This window comes from Armigeres subalbatus, unplaced genomic scaffold (assembly GCF_024139115.2).
Source record: "Armigeres subalbatus isolate Guangzhou_Male unplaced genomic scaffold, GZ_Asu_2 Contig141, whole genome shotgun sequence".
NCBI lineage: Eukaryota > Metazoa > Arthropoda > Insecta > Diptera > Culicidae > Armigeres > Armigeres subalbatus.
Genome location: NW_026942188.1, coordinates 265063 through 287019, shown reverse-complemented (window position 1 = coordinate 287019; position 21957 = coordinate 265063). Strand labels below are relative to the sequence as shown.

General features: G+C 43.1%; 1 protein-coding gene across 3 annotated transcripts in view; it reads left to right on the top strand.

The window, feature by feature from the left end:
• LOC134202768 (uncharacterized) overlaps positions 1-21957 on the top strand; it is a 126305-nt gene that overhangs the window by 62412 nt on the left and 41936 nt on the right. Inside the window, exons 3-4 of one of the 3 annotated variants that reach the window (XM_062677760.1) lie at positions 18973-19206; positions 19662-20200. In XM_062677760.1, the coding sequence (XP_062533744.1) occupies positions 19956-20200 (245 nt within the window). In that variant the 5' untranslated portion in view covers positions 18973-19206; positions 19662-19955. Of the gene's footprint in view, positions 1-18972; positions 19534-19590; positions 20201-21957 lie in introns of all 3 variants that reach the window. The other 2 variants (XM_062677758.1, XM_062677757.1) reach the window with 2 other exon arrangements.

Here is a 21957-nt window from a genome sequence, read left to right as displayed (position 1 = left end):
GGAGGAAGTGGCCAATTTGGAAAACGTTCAGAAACCTATCAATATGGGTATCAAACTTCAAGATTTTTCATGAAGATGCTTCAGGAAGCATATTCAGGATGATCAGTTGCTCTGACCACTCTGTAGTAGGTTCCAGGTGCCCCAGGGGTAGTGGCCAATTAGAAAAACGTTCAGAACCCTCTCAATATGGGTATCAAACTTCAAGATTTTTCATGAAGATGCTTCAGGAAGCATATTCAGGATGATCAGTTGCTCTGACCACTCTGTAGTAGGTTCCAGGTGCCTCGGGGGAAGTTGCCAATTTGAAAACGTTCAGAACCCTATCAATATGGGTATCAAACTTCAAGATTTTCATGAAGATGCTTCAGGAAGCATATTCAGGATGATCAGTTGCTCTGACCACTCTGTAGTAGGTTCCAGGTGCCCTGGGGAAGTGGCCAATTTGAAAAACGTTCAGAACCCTATCAATATGGGTATCAAACTTCAAGATTTTTCATCAAGATGCTTCAGGAAGCATATTCAGGATGATCAGTTGCTCTGACCACTCTGTAGTAGGTTCCAGGTGCCCAGGGGAAGTGGCCAATTTGAAAAACGTTCAGAACCCTATCAATATGGGTATCAAACTTCAAGATTTTTCATGAAGATGCTTCAGGAAGCATATTCAGGATGATCAGTTGCTCTGACCACTCTGTAGTAGGTTCCAGGTGCCCCGGGAAAAGTGGCCAATTTGAAAAACGTTCAGAACCCTATCAATATGGGTATCAAACTTCAAGATTTTTCATGTAGATGCTTCAGGAAGCATATTCAGGATGATCAGTTGCCCTGACCACTCTGTAGTAGGTTCCAGATGCCCCGGAGGAAGTGGCCAATTTGAAAAACGTTCAGAACCATATCAATATGGGTATCAAACTTCAAGATTTTTCATGAAGATGCTTCAGGAAGCATATTCAGGATGATCAGTTGCTCTGACCACTCTGTAGTAGGTTCCAGGTGTCCCGGGGAAAGTGGCCAATTTGAAAAACGTTCAGAACCCTATCAATATGGGTATCAAACTTCAAGATTTTTCATGGAGATGCTTCAGGAAGCATATTCAGGATGATCAGTTGCTCTGACCACTCTGTAGTAGGTTCCAGGTGCCCTGGGGGAAGTGGCCAATTTGAAAAACGTTCAGAACCCTATCAATATGGGTATCAAACTTCAAGATTTTTCATGAAGATGCTTCAGGAAGCATATTCAGGATGATCAGTTGCTCTGACCACTCTGTAGTAGGTTCCAGGTGCCCCGGGGGAAGTGGCCAATTTGAAAAACGTTCAGAACCCTATCAATATGGGTATCAAACTTCAAGATTTTTCATGAAGATGCTTCAGGAAGCATATTCAGGATGATCAGTTGCTCTGACCACTCTGTAGTAGGTTCCAGGTGCCCCAGGGGAAGTGGCCAATTTGAAAAACGTTCAGAACCCTATCAATATGGGTATCAAACTTCAAGATTTTTCATGGAGATGCTTCAGGAAGCATATTCAGGATGATCAGTTGCCCTGACCCCTCTGTAGTAGGTTCCAGGTGCCTCAGGGGAAATGGCCAATTTGAAAAACGTTCAGAACCCTTTCGAAATGGGTATCAAACTTCAAGATTTTTCATGAAGATGCTTCAGGAAGCATATTCAGGATGATCAGTTGCTCTGACCACTCTGTAGTAGGTTCCAGGTGCCCGGGGGATGTGGCCAATTTGAAAAACGTTCAGAACCTTATCAATATGGGTATCAAACTTCAAGATTTTTCATGAAGATGCTTCAGGAAGCATATTCAGGATGATCAGTTGCTCTGACCACTCTGTAGTAGGTTCCAGGTGCCCTGGGGAAGTGGCCAATTTGAAAACGTTCAGAACCCTAACAATATGGGTATCAAACTTCAAGATTTTTCATGAAGATGCTTCAGGAAGCATATTCAGGATGATCAGTTGCTCCCACCACTCTGTAGTAGGTTCCAGGTGCCCCGGGGGATGTGGCCAATTTGAAAAACGTTCAGAACCCTATCAATATGGGTATCAAACTTCAAGATTTTTCATGAAGATGCTTCAGGAAGCATATTCAGGATGATCAGTTGCTCTGACCACTCTGTAGTAGGTTCCAGGTGCCTCGGGGGAAGTGGCCAATTTGAAAAACGTTCAGAACCCTATCAATATGGGTATCAAACTTCAAGATTTGTCATGAAGATGCTTCAGGAAGCGTATTCAGGATGATCAGTTGCTCTGACCACTCTGTAGTAGGTTCAAGGTGCCCCGGGGGAAGTGGTCAATTTGAAAAACGTTCAGAACCCTGTCAATATGGGTATCAAACTTCAAGATTTTTCATGAAGATGCTTCAGGAAGCATATTCAGGATCATCAGTTGCTCTGACCACTCTGTAGTAGTTTCCAGGTGCCCCGGGGAAGTGGCCAATTTGAAAAACGTTCAGAACCGTATCAATATGGGTATCAAACTTCAAGATTTTTCATGAAGATGCTTCAGGAAGCATATTCAGGATGATCAGTTGCTCTGACCACTCTGTAGTAGGTTCCAGGTGCCCTGGGGAAGTGGCCAATTCTAAAAACGTTCAGAACCCTATCAATATGGGTATCAAACTTCAAGATTTTCATGAAGATGCTTCAGGAAGCATATTCAGGATGATCAGTTGCTCTGACCACTCTGTAGTAGGTTCCAGGTTGCCCGGGGGAAGTGGCAAATTTGAAAAACGTTCAGAACCCTATCAATATGGGTATCAAACTTCAAGATTTTTCATGAAGATGCTTCAGGAAGCATATTCAGGATGATCAGTTGCTCTGACCGCTCTGTAGTAGGTTCCAGGTTGCCCGGGGGAAGTGGCCAATTTGAAAAACGTTCAGAACCCTATCAATATGGGTATCAAACTTCAAGATTTTTCATGAAGATGCTTCAGGAAGCATATTCAGGATGATCAGTTGCTCTGACCACTCTGTAGTAGGTTCCAGGTGCCCCGGGGAAGTGGCCAATTTGAAAAACGTTCAGAACCCTATCAATATGGGTATCAAACTTCAAGATTTTTCATGAAGATGCTTCAGGAAGCATATTCAGGATGATCAGTTGCTCTGACCACTCTGTAGTAGGTTCCAGGTGCCCCGGGGGAAGTGGCCAATTTGAAAAACGTTCAGAACCCTATCAATATGGGTATCAAACTTCAAGATTTTTCATGAAGATGCTTCAGGAAGCATATTCAGGATGATCAGTTGCTCTGACCACTCTGTAGTAGGTTCCAGGTGCCCCGGGGGAAGTGGCCAATTTGAAAAACGTTCAGAACCCTATCAATATGGGTATCAAACTTCAAGATTTTTCATGAAGATGCTTCAGGAAGCATATTCAGGATGATCAGTTGCTCTGACCACTCTGTAGTAGGTTCCAGGTGCCCCGGGGGAAGTGGCCAATTTGAAAAACGTTCAGAACCCTTTCAATATGGGTATCAAACTTCAAGATTTTTCATGAAGATGCTTCAGGAAGCATATTCAGGATGATCAGTTGCTCTGACCACTCTGTAGTAGGTTCCAGGTGCCCTGGGGGAAGTGGCCAATTTGAAAAACGTTCAGAACCCTATCAATATGGGTATCAAACTTCAAGATTTTTCATGAAGATGCTTCAGGAAGCATATTCAGGATGATCAGTTGCTCTGACCACTCTGTAGTAGGTTCCAGGTGCCCCGGGGGAAGTGGCCAATTTGAAAAACGTTCAGAACCCTATCAATATGGGTATCAAACTTCAAGATTTTTCATGAAGATGCTTCAGGAAGCATATTCAGGATGATCAGTTGCTCTGACCACTCTGTAGTAGGTTCCAGGTGCCCCGTGGGAAGTGGCCAATTTGAAAAACGTTCAGAACCCTATCAATATGGGTATCAAACTTCAAGATTTTTCATGAAGATGCTTCAGGAAGCATATTCAGAATTATCAGTTGCCCTGACCACTCTGTAGTAGGTTCCAGGTTGCCCGGGGGAAGTGGCAAATTTGAAAAACGTTCAGAACCCTATCAATATGGGTATCAAACTTCAAGATTTTTCATGAAGATGCTTCAGGAAGCATATTCAGGATGATCAGTTGCTCTGACCGCTCTGTAGTAGGTTCCAGGTTCCCCGGGGGAAGTGGCCAATTTGAAAAACGTTCAGAACCCTATCAATATGGGTATCACACTTCAAGATTTTTCATGGAGATGCTTCAGGAAGCATATTCAGGACGATCAGTTACCCTGACCGCTCTGTAGTAGGTTCCAGGTGCCCAGGGGAAATGGCCAATTTGAAAAACGTTCAGAACCCTTTCGAAATGGGTATCAAACTTCAAGATTTTTCATGGAGATGCTTCAGGAAGCATATTCAGGATGATCAGTTGCTCTGACCACTCTGTAGTAGGTTCCAGGTGCCCTGGGGGAAGTGGCCAATTTGAAAAACGTTCAGAACCCTTTCAATATGGGTATCAAACTTCAAGATTTTTCATGAAGATGCTTCAGGAAGCATATTCAGGATAATCAGTTGCTCTGACCACTCTGTAGTAGGTTCCAGGTGCCCCGGGGGAAGTGGCCAATTTGAAAAACGTTCAGAACCCTTTCAATATGGGTATCAAACTTCAAGATTTTTCATGAAGATGCTTCAGGAAGCATATTCAGGATGATCAGTTGCTCTGACCACTCTGTAGTAGGTTCCAGGTGCCCCGGGGAAGTGGCCAATTTGAAAACGTTCAGAACCCTATCAATATGGGTATCAAACTTCAAGATTTTCATGAAGATGCTTCAGGAAGCATATTCAGGACGAGCAGTTGCCCTGACCACTCTGTAGTAGGTTCCAGGTGCCCCGGGGAAGTGGCCAATTTGAAAAACGTTCAGAACCCTATCAATATGGGTATCAAACTTCAAGATTTTTCATGAAGATGCTTCAGGAAGCATATTCAGGATGATCAGTTGCTCTGACCACTCTGTAGTAGGTTCCAGGTGCCCCGGGGGAAGTGGCCAATTTGAAAAACGTTCAGAACCCTATCAATATGGGTATCAAACTTCAAGATTTTTCATGAAGATGCTTCAGGAAGCATATTCAGGATGATCAGTTACCCTGACCACTTTATAATGGCCAATTTGAAAAACGTTCAGAACCCTATCAATATGGGTATCAAACTTCAAGATTTTTTATGGAGATGCTTCAGGAAGCATATTCAGGACGATCAGTTACCCTGACCACTCTGTAGTAGGTTCCAGGTGCCCTGGGGAAGTGGCCAATTTGAAAAACGTTCAGAACCCTATCAATATGGGTATCAAACTTCAAGATTTTTCATGAAGATGCTTCAGGAAGCATATTCAGGATGATCAGTTGCTCTGACCACTCTGTAGTAGGTTCCAGGTGCCCTGGGAAGTGGCCAAGTTTGAAAACGTTCAGTGCCCTATCAATATGGGTATCAAACTTCAAGATTTTTCATGAAGATGCTTCAGGAAGCATATTCAGGATGATCAGTTGCTCTGACCACTCTGTAGTAGGTTCCAGGTGCCCCGGGGAAGTGGCCAATTTGAAAAACGTTCAGAACCCTATCAATATGGGTATCAAACTTCAAGATTTTTCATGAAGATGCTTCAGGAAGCATATTCAGGATGATCAGTTGCTCTGACCACTCTGTAGTAGGTTCCAGGTGCCCCGGGGGAAGTGGCCAATTTGAAAAACGTTCAGAACCCTATCAATATGGGTATCAAACTTCAAGATTTTTCATGAAGATGCTTCAGGAAGCATATTCAGGATGATCAGTTGCTCTGACCACTCTGTAGTAGGTTCCAGGTGCCCCGGGGGAAGTGGCCAATTTTTAAAACGTTCAGAACCCTATCAATATGGGTATCAAACTTCAAGATTTTTCATGGAGATGCTTCAGGAAGCATATTCAGGATGATCAGTTGCTCTGACCACTCTGTAGTAGGTTCCAGGTGCCCCGGAGGAAGTGGCCAATTTGAAAAACGTTCAGAACCCTATCAATATGGGTATCAAACTTCAAGATTTTTCATGAAGATGCTTCAGGAAGCATATTCAGGATGATCAGTTGCTCTGACCACTCTGTAGTAGGTTCCAGGTGCCCCGGGGGAAGTGGCCAATTTGAAAAACGTTCAGAACCCTATCAATATGGGTATCAAACTTCAAGATTTTCATGAAGATGCTTCAGGAAGCATATTCAGGATGATCAGTTGCTCTGACCACTCTGTAGTAGGTTCCAGGTGCCCCGGGGAAAGTGGCCAATTTGAAAAACGTTCAGAACCCTATCAATATGGGTATCAAACTTCAAGATTTTTCATGGAGATGCTTCAGGAAGCATATTCAGGACGATCAGTTGCCCTTACCACTCCGTAGTAGGTTCCAGGTGCCCCGAAGGAAGTGGCCAATTTGAAAAACGTTCAGAACCATATCAATATGGGTTCCAAACTTCAAGATTTTTCGAGGTGATACTTTTAAATGCATTTTAGAACCAGAAGCTGACATGACCACTCTGTAGTAGGTTCCAGGTGTTTCGGGAAGTGACCAATTTGCAAAATGTTTGAAACCATATCAAATACTCAATACTCATTATCAAAGTTCAAGGTTTTTCATGGAGATGCTTTTGGACTCTCCTGTCGAATAGAGTTCGCCGCCGCACGAAGTTGACCATCTACAAAACGCTCATTAGACTGGTCGGCCTCTATGGCCACGAAAGTTAAATGTTGCTAGCGAAGGACCAACGCGCCATTGGAGTTTCCGAATGGAAGGTGTTGCGGACTATTTATGGTGGGGTGCAGATGGAAGCCAATGGAGGTGGTGGTGGAGGCCAATGAACCACGAGTTGTAACTGTTAGGAGAACTACCACATGGTACAATTTTGGCGGTTACGGTGGGCCGGGCATGTAGCCAGAATGTCAGACGACAACCCGATTGAGATGGTGCTCGATAATGATCCGACTGGTACAAGAAGAAGAGGCGCGATGCGGTCACAGGGGATCGACCACCACCTCCATTTTCTTTCATCTGCAACCCACCATAGATGGTCCGCAACACCTTCCATTCGGAAACTTCAAGGGCGCGTTGGTCCTTCGCCAGCAACATCCAACTTTCGTGGCCATAGAGGCAGACCAGTCTAATGAGCGTTTTGTAGATGGTCAACTTCTTGCTGCGGCGAACTCTATTCGACGGAAGAGTCCAAAAACCTCTCCATGAAAAACCTTGAACTTTGATGTCCATTCTGATATGGTTTCGACCCTTCTGCAACTTGGCCACTTCCCAAGGACACCTGAAACCTACCACAAAGTGGTCATGACAGCTGCTGGTTCTAAAATTCATTTAAAGGTATCACCTCAACAAATCTTGAAGTTTGATACCCATATTGATTGGGCTCTGAACGTTTTTCAAATTGGCCACTTCCCCCGTGCACCTGGATCGTACGACAGAGTGGCCAGGGAAACTGATTGTCCTGAATATGCTTTCTGAAGCATCTTCATGAAAAATCTTGAAGTTTGATACCCATATTGATAGGGTTCTGAACGTTTTTCAAATTGGCCACTTCCCCCGGGGCACCTGGAACCTACTACAGAGTGGCCAGGGAAAATGATCGTCCTGAATATGCTTCCTGAAGCATCTCCATGGAAAATCTTGAACTTTGATACTCATTTTTATATGGATTCGAACATTTTGCAAATTGGCCACTTCCCAGGACACCTGGAACCTACTACAGAGTGGTCATGACAGCTGCTGGTTCTAAAATGCATTTCAAAGTATCACCTCGAAAATCTTGAAGTTTGATACCCATATTGATAGGGTTCTGTTTGTTTTTCAAATTTGCCACTTCCCCCGGGGCACCTGGAACCTACTACAGAGTGGTCAGGGCTACTGATCGTCCTGAATATGCTTCCTGAAGCATGGTACCGGATAATATATACGTGATTGGAAGGATATACATAATTGACCATAGTATCCGGAACCAGGTTTACTGAAATGGCCATATCTCGGATGTTTTTCAACGGATCTTAGCGCAATCGCCCGCATTCAATTTTCAATAAGATCTAGTTTCTAGGAAAATATTGTTTATCGATGTAACTTCAAACCACACAAAAATACGAGCGGCAGAAAAAATATGTTTTTGGCATGGCCTCCGAAAATCCGGAACATCTTTGATGTCCGGTGGCCAGTATTCGTGACCATGCATGTTCTCAAATCTTGACTAAATTTGCCGTCGAATGTTCCCGGTTTTGTCCAATTTCATCAGTTTTGCAAGAAGTTATAAGGATTTGAATTTGGGCCAAATTTAGCCTATCTCAATCATTTTGCTTAACCCCTGTACATCGAAGCATCGATAAGGAATGAAGCCATTTGAAGTGAAAAACGTACCGAATTAAACCAACAGCAGTTTATTTTTTCTTAAAGTTATGTGTCCAGATTTTGTCGCGAACAAGCCTTATTTCTTTTCTATTTTTCCATTCTCTGTTACTTGCTTCTTTCTTTTTTTTGCATCGTTGTGTCTTCTCTCCTTCTTCATTCTCCCTTCGTCCTTCTTTTTTCCTTCTTCCATCTTCCTTCATCTTTCTTTCTTTTTTGGTTTCTTTTCTTCTTCTGTTCTTCTTCATTCTTCATTTTACTTTCTTACAGTATATTTTTCCTCCCTCCCTTCTTTCTATCTTTTCACTTCTCATTTTTATCACTCCTTATATCACATTTCTCACTTGTCACTTTCTACTTCTCATTTCTTCCTTTTTACATTTCACCTCTCACTACGCATTTCTCACCTCTCAATACGCACTTCTCACTTCTCACTCACTACTCACTGTTCACTTATCACTTCTCACTTTTCACAACTCACTATTCACTTTTCACTTCTCACTACTAACTTCTCATTTCTCACTTATCAATTCTCACTTCTCACTTTTCACTTCCCATTTATCTATGCTCATTACACTTTTCTTACGTCTCTCTTTTCACTACAAATTCCTTGTTTTTTTGTCCTTTCGACCTTTTGTCCTTCGACCTTTTGTCCTTCGACGTTATGATACAAATTCGACCTTTTGACCCTTCGACCTTTTGTCCATTCGACCTTTTGACCCTTCGACCTTTTGACCCTTTGACCTTTTGTCCTTTCGACCTTTTGTCCTTCGACCTTTTGACCTTCGACCTTTTGACACAGATTCTACTGAAATCGGGAATGGTCAATATTGGAGCGTTTATGAACCGCTCCTTAATTCTAACCAAAGCTGACTCTGCGAATCATTCCATCGGACTGTTTTAGGTTTATCCTTCAGTAAGTCGGTGAGGGGGCGTATTACCTCGCTGTTATTGGCAATTAAACGCCGATAATAGTTACCAATACTTTCACCAAGTTTAAACAATTAGTTTTCGGGTTGGCTATCAGTCATGAATAATAGCGCTGACAATTTTATTTCATCGCCGACGTTTCGATCCACGGGTGGGATCTTCTTCAGGGCTCGATGGCAGTCAATTTGTTAGTTATCGTTATATTCAAACGGGTGTTTGTCATGGATTTGGTGGAAATTGTTTCTGGCCTCATTGACAAAATATAGCGCACTTCTATAACTTTTCTGACACTAATTTTGTCACACACTATAGGGGGGTGTTTTGCAGCCGGAGAATGGGCGATTATTTATACAATCTGTTGTCAGAGAAGTGTGTGAGTTCTTCTCAAGGTGACTCGGCAACTACACGAATTAGCTACATGGGTCTCCCTTAGGGCTCATGTTTAAGCCCCCTTCTTTACAAGTTTTGAGTCAAAGACATTGATGAATGTCTCATGCTAAATTGCTCGTTAAGACAGCTTGCAGATGATTGTGTTGTATCCGTTTCATGGCCAACCGCAGTTGATCTGCATTCTGCAAGGACCGTTGCAAGATACTCTGGACAATTTGTCTACTTGGGCTTTAAAGCTGGGTATCGCATTCTCTCCGGAGAAAACTGAGATGGTTGACTTTTCAAAAAAACATAAGCCGGCAAAGCTCCAACCGATGGGTAAGGCAATCACTCATAGCATGTATTTTAAATGCTTCGCACATTGTGTATCTGACACAAAAATGCCAGAAAAGAATCAACTCCATGCGAACGATAACGGGAACTTGGTGAGGAGCGCATCCCGAAGATCTTATCACTTTGTACCGAACAACTATTCTGTCGGTTCTCGAATACGGTAGTTTCTGCTTCCAGTCCGCGACTAAAACCCACATGCTGAAGCTTCAACGGATTCAGTACCACTGTCTCCGTATCGCATTGGGTTGTATGAATTCGACTCATACGATGAGTCTGGAAGTACTTGCGGGAGTACTGCCACTGGCAGTTCGTTCGCGGAATTATCACTCCGACTCCGGGATACGGAAAGCTTTGAGTGCTTTATCAAAAAGGTCATTCACAATCACCATGGCTTGGATCCCTTCTCATTGCTCGATCCCGGGAAATGAGAAAGCGGACTCTTTGGTTAAGGTGGGCGCTGTGGAAGGTGATATTTACGATCGGCAAATCACCTTCGATGAATTGTTCTCTTTAGTTCGTCAGGAAACCTTGATCAGCTGGCAGGGCAGCAGAAATGGACAAATGGAAAGTTGGGTAGATGACTGTATTCAATTCGTCATGGTTAAAAAAAATGAATATAGGACGTGACTCCATTCGAAGCATGTGTTGTCTAATGTCCAATCATTACACTTTAAACGCACATCTGTTCAGAGTGGGGCTCTCGGAAAGCAATCCCTGTGTTTGCGGCGAGGATTATCAGGACATTGATCATGTCGTGTGGGCGTGCGAGGGGAATCGCAGCCCCAGATCTGCATGAACTGAACATCTCCGGGTTCGAAGAAAACAACCAAAGCCTATTAGAGAAGTGTTGGCGGGCCTTGATCTCGAATACATGTCCCTCGTCCACCAATTTGTGAAAGTTGCTGAAGTACGACTGTGATCTTAGTCTGCCCATCCCTTTGTCTGTCGTACCCCATATCGAATGTCTTCCTCTAGTTGTCCATTTCAATGTCTGTCGTTAATCCTTTCCGCATGCCTTCCTCTCATTGTTCTCTCCCAAGAAAATGTTTGTTTGTCCCGTTACAGATGTGAAACATCGCCAAGAATATCAACTATGTGAACATCAGCACTGTAATTACTTAAGCACCCTAAATTTCCTTCCTTTCCTACTATACTATTGTATTCCCTAACCTCGACCAAACCGCGAGTCTTTCGGTTCCCCAAAATAATAAACAAACTCAATTCCTTTCCATTGCGGGATGGAAATAGGAGCTATGAGATGAAAAGGCGAACCGTTCCCCTATAAGAATTTAGAAATGAATTGTTAAGGTCACTCCTGACGGAATCCAAGTTCCAAAGTGCTCGCGTTTTCGGGGGCACACCACTCGTTTCAGAGGCGGCGCACAACTGTCATTTTTGTTGATTTAGTTTTGCTGCGTCGCAGCATGCGTGGAATAATAAAAATGACAGTTGTGCGTTGCTTCCGTATCGAGTGGTGTGCCCCCGAAAACGCGAGCACTTTTAAACTTGGATTCCGTCAGGAGTGACCTTAAACATGATTTCGGCTCCGTAACGCTTCACGGCAATTGAGCCTCCAATATAAACGAAAGATAAAAAATAGTTACTTATGCCAAGGAAGCTCAAGGCACGAATTCTAGTGTTTAGAATGGGCTCCAATCGATCTGGGTTGGCATTTTGTCCTTTGGTAGACAAAATGTAACCCAAATAGAGGAGCTCAGAAACGCAAAATTTAGATTTTTGTAAATTCGCCCTATTCGAACAAGCAGCCACTTCCTTGAGGAACAAGAGATGTTCCTCGAAAGTTCCACTCAGGAACAGGTAGACAAAAAACTTAGGTTCCAGTTCACCAGCGCCCAACACTCGGTCCATCAGACGAGACAGCGTTGCAGTGCTGTTTACCAAACCGAATGGCATTATGGTCCGAATGGAATTTGCAGAAACGCTTTTGACAAATCAATGTACAAATATGTGCTTACATGGTGCTAATATGAATCTCTCACAGTCCGTTCATTTAATTTGCGAGCGTCTAGGCACAATCGTCCGGTTTGTCTAGGGGGACAAGCCTGAGAACCCAGTTACTGTACGACCGTTCGATTATGCCCACTTCTAGCTTGTTATCTAATGTTTTATTAATTTGTTCTTGGCGCTTTGGCGAAGTAGTACTATAAGAGTGACGATCAATTAAGTTCGTCCAATAAAACATATCGGTAGGTTCACGTAACCTGTTACTTCGAGCTTTCGGCCACTAGCCGTATCCAGATATACTTTTGCGGGAAATATACCTTCCCCTAGAAAACTCCGATGATCGGGACGCCGAAATTGGATACTTCAACGAACGGGCAAATCATCATCTTGTATATCGATGAAAAGCTCTTCAATATGAATGTGTGCAGGGGAGTAATACTCACAGTTTTGAACTCGGTGGTAGCCGGATTCATTGAGATTATTTTGAAGGATTCAAAGAGTGATTTTGATAACATTGACTGCTTTGCCCTCTCCGGCAGTCTATTGAAAGTTTTTTTTTGCACAATAGGGACAATTCTTCGTTTCTACCTGATACAAATCATATCGAAGGCAAAATTTATGCCTTGGTTGGTTACATTAAGTATGGTTATGGCTATGGTATCTACAATTAAAGCATATCCCTTCTGTAGGCGGTACGTATGTGTCAAGCCATAATGGTATCTCTTCCACCTTTGAGAGGGTATACCACGTAAGGTATAAGTACGTTAGGCATAATGGGAGAAGGGTCGTTTGGCCGAAACCCATTTGGCCGAATGCCACTAAGCCGAAACCCATCTGGCCGAAAGTCATTTGGCCGAAAGGGTCCTTTGGGTCATTCACTGTAAAAAGTGAGAAGCGTGGAATGAGTAGTGAGACGTCAAACTACCCACTTCGCACTACTCACTTTTCACAGTGAGAAGTGAGAAATTACCCTTTCTGCCAAATTACTCTTTCGGCCAAATGACCCTTTCGGCCTAATGACCCTTTCGGCCAAACGACTATTCTGGCCAAACGATCTTTTCTGCCGCCAAACGACCCTTTCGTTCAAATGACTTTTTCGGCCAAATGACCTGTTCTGCCAAACGACCCTTTCGGCCTAATTACCCTTTTGGCCAAATGACCCTTTCGACCAAATAACCCTTTCAGCCAAATAACCCTTTCAGCTAAATAACCTTTTCGGTCAAATGACCCTTACAACCAAACGACCCTTTCGGCCAAATTACCCTTTCAGTCAAACTACCCTTTCGGCCAAATAACTTTCACCCTAATGGTCTGTTCGGCCAAATGGTACATTCAGCCAAACAACTTTCGGCCTAGTAGCATTCGGCCAAATGGCTTTCGGCCAAATAACCCTTCCCCGATACCAGCAGAGAAATAAGGAGACGCATCATGGCAGGAAATCGAACGTACTTTGTACTCCGCAAAACGCTGCGATCGAAAAGAGTTGTCCGCCGTACCAAACCAGCGATCTAAAGCATGGCCCACTTAGTAATACAAACAACAACATAATTTGGGTTTATTTCGGATTTGAATTAATGGATTTATAAACTTTTTCATCTCAACATCGAAAAAAATACGAATAGAATTATTCGTCATGGTTTCGAAGAAATTTTCGAACTTTTCCCTTAATACGTCCCATCAAGCGACGCACAACGGTCTCGTCCACTGTTTTGGCGATTTTATTCCACCATTTTTTCATGTGAGCTGCCGTTTTGATGACAGTTCCCTTGACCTTCAGCTTACTCTTCATAATAGCCCAGTAGTTTTCTATGGGCCTGAGCTGGGGACAATTTGACGGATTGAGGGTTTTTGGAACAAACTGAACTCCGTTGTCGCTATACCATTGTTGCACTTCCCGGCTGTAGTGGCAACTCGCAAGATCCGGCCAAAATGTCACTGGACCGTTATGTGACTATGAGAGGCAAAACTCGCTTCCGGAGGCACTCGGTTTTGTAAACCTGCGAGTTCATCGTTTTCTCAGTTATGAAAACCTTTGTCTTCTGACCGCAGCTGCAAATTCCTGCCAGATCATATAGGGGAATGACGGCTTTGGCAGGTTTTGTTCTATTATTGGCAGGGGGTTTTTCTGTCTGAATATGCTCAAATTTGGCCTAAACATTCTTTGCAAATCAAAGAACATTTTGGCCAAATTTCATAAAATTTGGTTGACAAAACCCCCCTGCCAATAATAGAACAAAACCTGGCAAAGCCGTCTTTCCCCCTATTTGTGTGCGAATTTATTTGCAAAAACAAATTTGTATCTGGAAGGGACAGCTCCTCGATCCCCCGCTTTATAAAATTTTGGTCCTGGAAGCTGTCCGAAGTCGGCCTTCACGTAGGTTTCATCATCCATAAGTATGCACCCATTTGACTTGGTCAACAGGTTGTCATACAGTTTTCGAGCACGAGTTCTAGCTATGGTATTCTGTTTGAGCGACCGATTTGGTTGCCTACTGACGCGGTATGCCTGTAAGCCTTCGCGGTACCGAATTCGCTGCACTGTACTTCGGGCGGCACCATACTTTTTGCTTAATTCGCGATCGACATACCTGGGTTACTTTTGATGGACCTCACGACCTTTCCATGGAGCTGACGGTTGGCAGTTCCACTCCGGCGTTTGATATGGGGCTTTCGAGCCGTTGATAAAGTTTTCTTGTAAGTTTTGAGCACGCGCCATACGGTGTTTCTAGGAAAAGTCAAGACTTTTGCCAGCTTAGATGCGGTCCAGGTTGGATTTTCCAAGTACTGTGCACGATTTTTAGCCTACGCTCCTCTAGCATAGTGAATGTCTCCAGAACAAGACCGTTTTATGAAACGAAAAAAATATTCTGTTATTGCAAAAGATATTTTAGTTACTAGATAAAGATTGTCGCTTCGGTTCCCTTTGTTTTGCTCCGGAACATGTTGGGTACCAAGCTGTCAAATCGTATGGATTTTCCTTTATTGACATTTTGCTCCGCTATCCTCGCCAGCAAAAGATGTTCTGGATAGCGACGACAGCGACAATCTTTATCTAGTAACTAAAATATCTTTTGTTATTGCCGTTCTTATTGTTAACAGAAAACGTCAAAAGCTTCCGAAACCGTCCACTAGGAGCGCTGTAATAAGCAAAAACGTTTGTTCTATTGTTTGGTACTGTACTCACTCAATACGCTCACCCAATCGTGAACAGTGAGCACTACCCAAATGGTGAGAAATATGTTCAACCAGTCAATAATGCGCGATGTCATTGGATTTGTTTACGTAAAATAAAGAAAGAAGGTGAACGACAATAAAACGGTTGAAGTAAAAAGTTTTGGCAGCGTATTTATTCAATGGACAAGCGGAAGGTGAAATTGTCAGGAAAGTCAATTGTAGTTTCGGATTATGATCTGTATTTGAAGAGTGGTGAGTTTCGAAAGAATATCTTCGAAAGTAAAAATAAATGAATGATACTTCATACCAGAACACAGACACGAACGGTCAAAGTGGTGTTAAACTCAGTAGGAAGAAGCGAGTAAAACAGATTAGGTAGTAAGTAAAAAAACAGAGTTTAAAAACAAAATTAATGAAATGAAGTTGTGACAGGTTTATTACTGGAAATTTGGTGTTGTATTGTTGCATCACAATAACAAAAATATTTATAATGAAACTCGACATTACAGTTTTGAACTGATCACAAGACTGCTACAGAATAAAAAGTCTTTCTTTGGACCGATTCCGAACATTCTTAAAAAAGTAAAATCGGACACAACCAAGCGGCGGAGATGTCGATGAATGCCTGCGGTATCTGCGGAACAACTTCCGAAGTCGAGTCCGAAGACGAGAGGAGGAAAAGAAGAAGAAGAGTAGTAAGAAAAATAAAGCAGTAGGGGAAGATTTCTACAGGGCTAGTAATAAGTCTTAGATAGCCAATGATTCCGGTTCAGAGTTGAAAAAGTGTTTGAAGTCGTTAGAAGATGAACAGCAGGCGAAAGAGAGGGAGATGGAGATTGAGATGATCATTCTTCAGAAGCGGATTGAGATGGAGACGGCGTTAAAATAGAAGAAGATGAAACTCGAGCACGCGATTAGGCCGAAACAGAGGCAAAATGAGAAGGTGCTCATGGAGATGGCCCCATTAGACAAGAAAAAACATCTGGTAGAGTTGAAAAAGATGCTTGACTCTTTCGAAGTGAAGATGTGTAGTGTGCGGGAGGAAGTGAAGCAAATGCAGTTGAAATAAGAAGGTAGTCCGACGAAGGAGAAGGCTCTAGGAACGCCTCTCAGAAATTCAGAGGTAGTGGTATCGAAGCAGTTGGAAAAGGAGCAGATTGTCCCCCGGTGCGAGCAAGAGTTTGAAATCAGTGAGGAAGACTCCGAAGAAGAAGAAGACACCGCTTTCGATGAAGAATCTAAAGAAGAAACAGATGAAGAGGAAACCGAAGATGAAATGGGAACAAGCAAAGAAGAAGGGGAAACCTAAGCTGAAAATTAGGAAAGTCGTCGAAAATGGGCTGGGGAGTAGCACAGTGCGCCGACAAGGGAGCGGAGCAACAAATAAGCTTCCGGTGTTTACTCCGGCAGACCGGAGTAATGGCCATTGATTATCGGCACGTACAAGGCATCCAACGAGGCATGTGGATTCACTGACGTCGAGAATCTTGTGCGGCTGCAGGAAAGCCTTTGGAAAGTGTTTGAGGGCAGCTGTTGTTCCCTAAATCTGTTCCGAAGGTAATAAGTAAGCTGAGACAGCTATATTGGTCGTCCGGAGCAACTGCTACAATGTCATCTGGAGAAGGTGCGTAGGCGTAGACAAATTGGCGACATTCATAGCGTTCGGTTCAGAAATGAAGCAGCTATGCGAGCACTAAGAGGCCGCCTGTTGTTAGTGCAGGATCTGGCCGACAAGCTTCCTTCCGGCGGCAAGCGCGAATGGCTGCGATACCATAATCGAAAGAAGCTCCATACCTTCATTAATCCATACTTTCATTAATTTTATTTCGGGAATTGTGGCCGAAGCACGCGAAGCGAACGTTTTTGATGACTTTAAGCCCGAGGCGAAACCAGGAAGCTCCGGCTTCAGGGAAGGATGGAGTAAGGAGAGAGGTGCTATGAAGTCGGTCGTCAATAGGCCGGCCACGGTGGGATCTAGACAAAAGGCGTGCAAGGTTTGTAAGCGGACGGACCATCGATTGGGATTCTGCCAGGATTTCAGAAGCATGACATCGGGTGAAGCTCGAGTGGAAATGGAAACTTTGTGATACATGCCTGAACGACCATGGCTGCGCGGAGTGCACGTTCAGAATGTGGTGCACCATTGTCGGGTGGCACATTGGAAAGGCACAATCCGTTGCTACATCAGGGGCCAGGAATGGTCGTTATGAATGCCCACATCCGGCTAAACAGCAACTTATTAATCCGTATGCAAATCCGTAACTACCCAAGCGTTTCTGGAAGAAGAAGCATCAGTTACAATGGTGGAGAAGGCACTGGCAGACCAACTGGGCGCAGAGGGCATCCGGCAAAGACTCGAGATCCGGTGGACAGGAGACGATGCCAGCGTCGAAAATGACTCGAGCAGCATCAGCCTAGAGATTTATGCGGGTGGAGGAACTCAGCGATTGCTGATCAACGAGATATGCACTGTAAGAAAATTAGCGCTACCAGAGCAGTCAATAGATGCTCAGGATAAAACGGTACGAACACCTCCGTGGTCTATCAATCACATCGTATCGAAAAACCCGACCTAGAATCTTGATTGAACAATCTACATACGATGGCGCCGATTGCCGCTAGACTAGGTGAACCTGGAGAGCCCATAGCGGTAAAGTCGCCGTTGGGGTGGACTATATACGGTCCAACGCGTGGAGCAGAATCGTCCGAGGCGCATACGAATAAACAGATAAACGATCTGGTCAAACGATAGTACGCGCTGGAGGAGTCGGTGATCTGTAAACTGAAGGAGACCGCGGAAGATAGGAGAGCCAGGGAAATTCTGGAGACAACAACTGTACGAGTGGGAGATCGCTTCGAAACCGGACTGTTGTGGAAATTCGATAATCCACAGTTTCCTGAAAGCCATCTGATGTCACTGCATCGGTGCAAGCAGTTGGAGAACCGACTGAATAAAAACCCTACGCTTTGCGAAACCATGCCTAAGCAAATCAAGGAGTGTCAGATCTAGGGATACGAGTTATGAAGAAATTAGTGTTTCATCTGTATGGCAGACCCCCTTTCCAAAGAGGGGAGGGGTCTCGAACCATTTTAAGAACTTTTCCCGGCCCCGAAAACCTCTGCATACAAAATTTCACGCCGATCGGTTTAGTAGTTTCCGAGTCTATAAGGGTCAGACAGACAGAAATTCATTAGATTGCGAAAAAAGATTCAGCTGCCGGTGGGACTTGAGCCCACATTATTCCATTAGGTACATTAAGTTAAAAAAAAATACTGCAATTGGGGTGACAATGGATCAAATGGGGGGTGAAAATGGGTACTGCTTCAACTACTTATAATGCTTGTAGAATAGATAAAATCTATCTGAGGGTAAGAAAACTAAAATATAAGAGACCTTATTGAATATGTTTGTTATCCGACCTCCGTGATTTCGGCGAGAGCGATGACCCATTCTCCCTCCCCCCTGGAGGGTAAGTTTGAGCATCATGTGATGTGACAAACTAAGCCCTGTCATTTATTCAAAATTGTAACAAAAAACTGCTTTGGTGATCTAAAAACTACTTTTAAAGAGGTTGGCCTAAAAAAAGTGACCAAGTCAATTAAAAGTGACCCGCTACTAGGCCTCTACTTATTAACTGTATTCATTGACCGAAAAACACCTAAAAGCTGATGTAAACCCGTTGTACAATTATTCGGGTCATAAATTTAAAACACCACCAACCTGCAATCAACACCAAACAATTGAAATCGCAACCAGCGCTGTTATTGTTTACTAATCTGTTCCTCTGTTTTGCCACTTATCTTTCTCCTCCGCAGATACAAACCGCTCGATCAGCTGCTGGAACTGACCACACCACGCTTATGAAACACGAATTCCCCCCATTATCATCGTCGCGTCATCGGTCATTCCGTGATCGTTAAGCTCGGCCGCCACAACGGTGGAACAAATGCCTTCGTTTCCACCGGGAAAGCTTGATTGGACCAAATTAAGTCATCAGCGCGCGCCCAGGCGTTTCGGTTGACAGTTTCCAGCATAATCTGGGTGTAACAGTTGAGTTGATTTAATCGCGGGAAAATCGTAGAATTTGTTTCAAGCCTTATTTAGGTCATATGTGGACAGGTGAAGTAATGGTAAACGAGAAACGAGTGCAACGCAATCTCACGACAATTTTGTTTTCAATTAAATTCAATAAGTGACCCGATTCAGCACACATATAGATACCTTGATAAAATGTCAAAAACTCGTGTCGAATTTAAATATTTCTACCACTGAATTAGTTTTATTAAGTACACATATGTATATTAATGATACCATTTTAATCTTCGAAAGAGTTTACTATTTGATCTTCCACCGATTAGAAAAATTGTTTGAATAAGGTACGTTGAAAATAGGTTAGCCTAATATGTGTTGCTTTTCGTTTACTTTTACCAAAGTGACCTAATCCGTAATCAGTCCTTCAAATATTTCTGATCGAATTCAAACAAAACATTTACCGGCTTCCCAGCAACAAACTTTCCATCCCAAACCGCAGAAGTGCAATTGCTACAATTGATTTCACCGGAGAACGGTGCGGCGCTGCAGAGAGAAAGGAACTGCGCGCGATGGTTGTGGCCACTGCTGGGGGCAACGATCGTGACGGAGACCTTCACCTTAATCCATTGACAATAAGCGCGAACGTCGTCGGTAGCAAGAAGAGTCCACCGGCGCTTTCGGTGGTGCAGCGTTTGCATCATCTCCGCCCGTGCAGTGGCTAGTGCTTTAGCTGCCCAAATCTCGGAAAGTCCGTTATCTTTCCGTCATGGCTGACAGCCGCGAGCGAATACGAGGGCCACCGCGTGATGGTCGCGAAGGTTTTACCAGTCCGCGGCAGGTGCTCAGGCGGTTGATGCTGCTGTCGGAGGGTCGCCAGTATCGCGAAGCGGCTACCGTGGTGGGACGGCTAGGGCCGTCAGTGCTGCGCTCCGTTGTGGCGGAACTACCGATGGACATACTGATCGAGGCGTTGCCTCACAGTACCTACCTGCTGGAGTCGTTCTTTAATCGGTGAGTAAACGTGATTCTGTTTATTTCAATTATTAAATAAATTAATTGAACAGGTTATTGATGAAAATTATATTTGGAGCTCAACGTCAAACTAGCATTTGATTTGTCGTCAGAAGGACATAGTTGATACATTTGTGAAGACTTATCTCTATGAGGATATATGATACGGTGACAAAGAATTCCACCCAATCCAATAAGGGACATGTAACAAAGATGTCTACATTTTGAGGGGAGGAGGGGGTCCTAAATTTTGTGCCAGTGCATAGATCGTTCAATGAAATATAAACCAAACTAACTGAAATAAACTGAAAACCATACTGTCGCTTCTTTCATCCGTAACGCTCTACTTACAAGCAACGGATAAAATCTTATAGCATATGAAAATATGTATTCCTAAAAAGAACATTGAATAAGAAATTCCAGCGAGAGTGCCTATTCTTCAGTTGTGCAACTGCATTTATTCAAACGCATGTGCATATTAGAAAAAAAATCAATTATTATTACCGCAAAAATTATCTCTGCTGATTTTAAAAACGTCGAATGATCAAAAAAGAGGTTCTCTTTGTTTTTTTCTCTTTCGATTTTTACAAACCCATATTAAGGCTCCCCCAGACCTAAGCAATTTCATCGCCGCGACGGCGACAACTAGTCGCCGCGATTCTATCGTTGGGTTGCTGCAGGGGACCGTCCAGAAACCACGTGGTCATATATGGGGGATTTTGAAAAATGACCACGATAAGCCACATGGGGAGGGGTGTTGCTCTCGAACCACGTGGTTTTTTACACGAAAAACTTTTGGTGCATAACAATAGTGGTGTAAAAAAAAATCATTAAAATTTAATGATTTAATCATTGAACGCAAAGCGCATCTTAGGGCCGATGCCCACGTAGCGTCTTTTCAACTCAGCGTTTTGAAAACTGTTCATGTTTTTACAATAATCCAAGAAAAATCTTCAAAAGAATTTCTTGTGGATATTCAGGAAAAATCCAGTAAAGAAATTTCCTGTAAAAACTTTGACCTTACTTCATACAATCCTGATGAAGTGCTAGCATTTAGAATGTTTTTTGAACAATTCTCTCTGGAAAATTTTGCCTGGAAATTTTGCTACAAATTGGTCATGAAAAAAAAAACAAAACATCTCCAGTGTAAATTCCGAAAAAAAATTCCATTTGAATTCTGTCTGAAAATTCAAAACAGTCTCGTGGGAAATACATATAATTTTCGGTGGAAAAAATGTTCATATTTTCATATATTTTTTACATTCCAATGAATTTCTTCGACAAGTTCTTCAAAATCTTCACCAGAAATTCTTTTTCATTTCCAAAATAAGTTTTTCGAACATTTTAGGGAGTGCACTTCAAAATGTTCAGTCTCCAGTTAGCCTTACGAGCAAAGGCGTAGGATTGCCAATCCGGAGATGACGAGTTGGATTCTCGTTCCTGTCTAGGATGTTTTCAGGTGGGAAACATTATCGACACACTAGGTATAATGTATCCATCGTACTTGCTACACAAGATATATAATCGTGCAATGGCTGGCATTTAAAACTTTCAATTTATAACTGAGGAAATGCTAATAGAATAAACTAAGTTGAAAAGCAAACCAACTTCCAATTGGAATATGAAGCCATAGAAGAAGAAGAAGACTTCTTAATTTTTCAAGAAAAAATCTTCTGAATTTTCATGAGAAATTAAATAGCCAATGTCACATGAAACACTTTGATATTACCGTTGATTTTTTTGCTTTTGGATTTTTT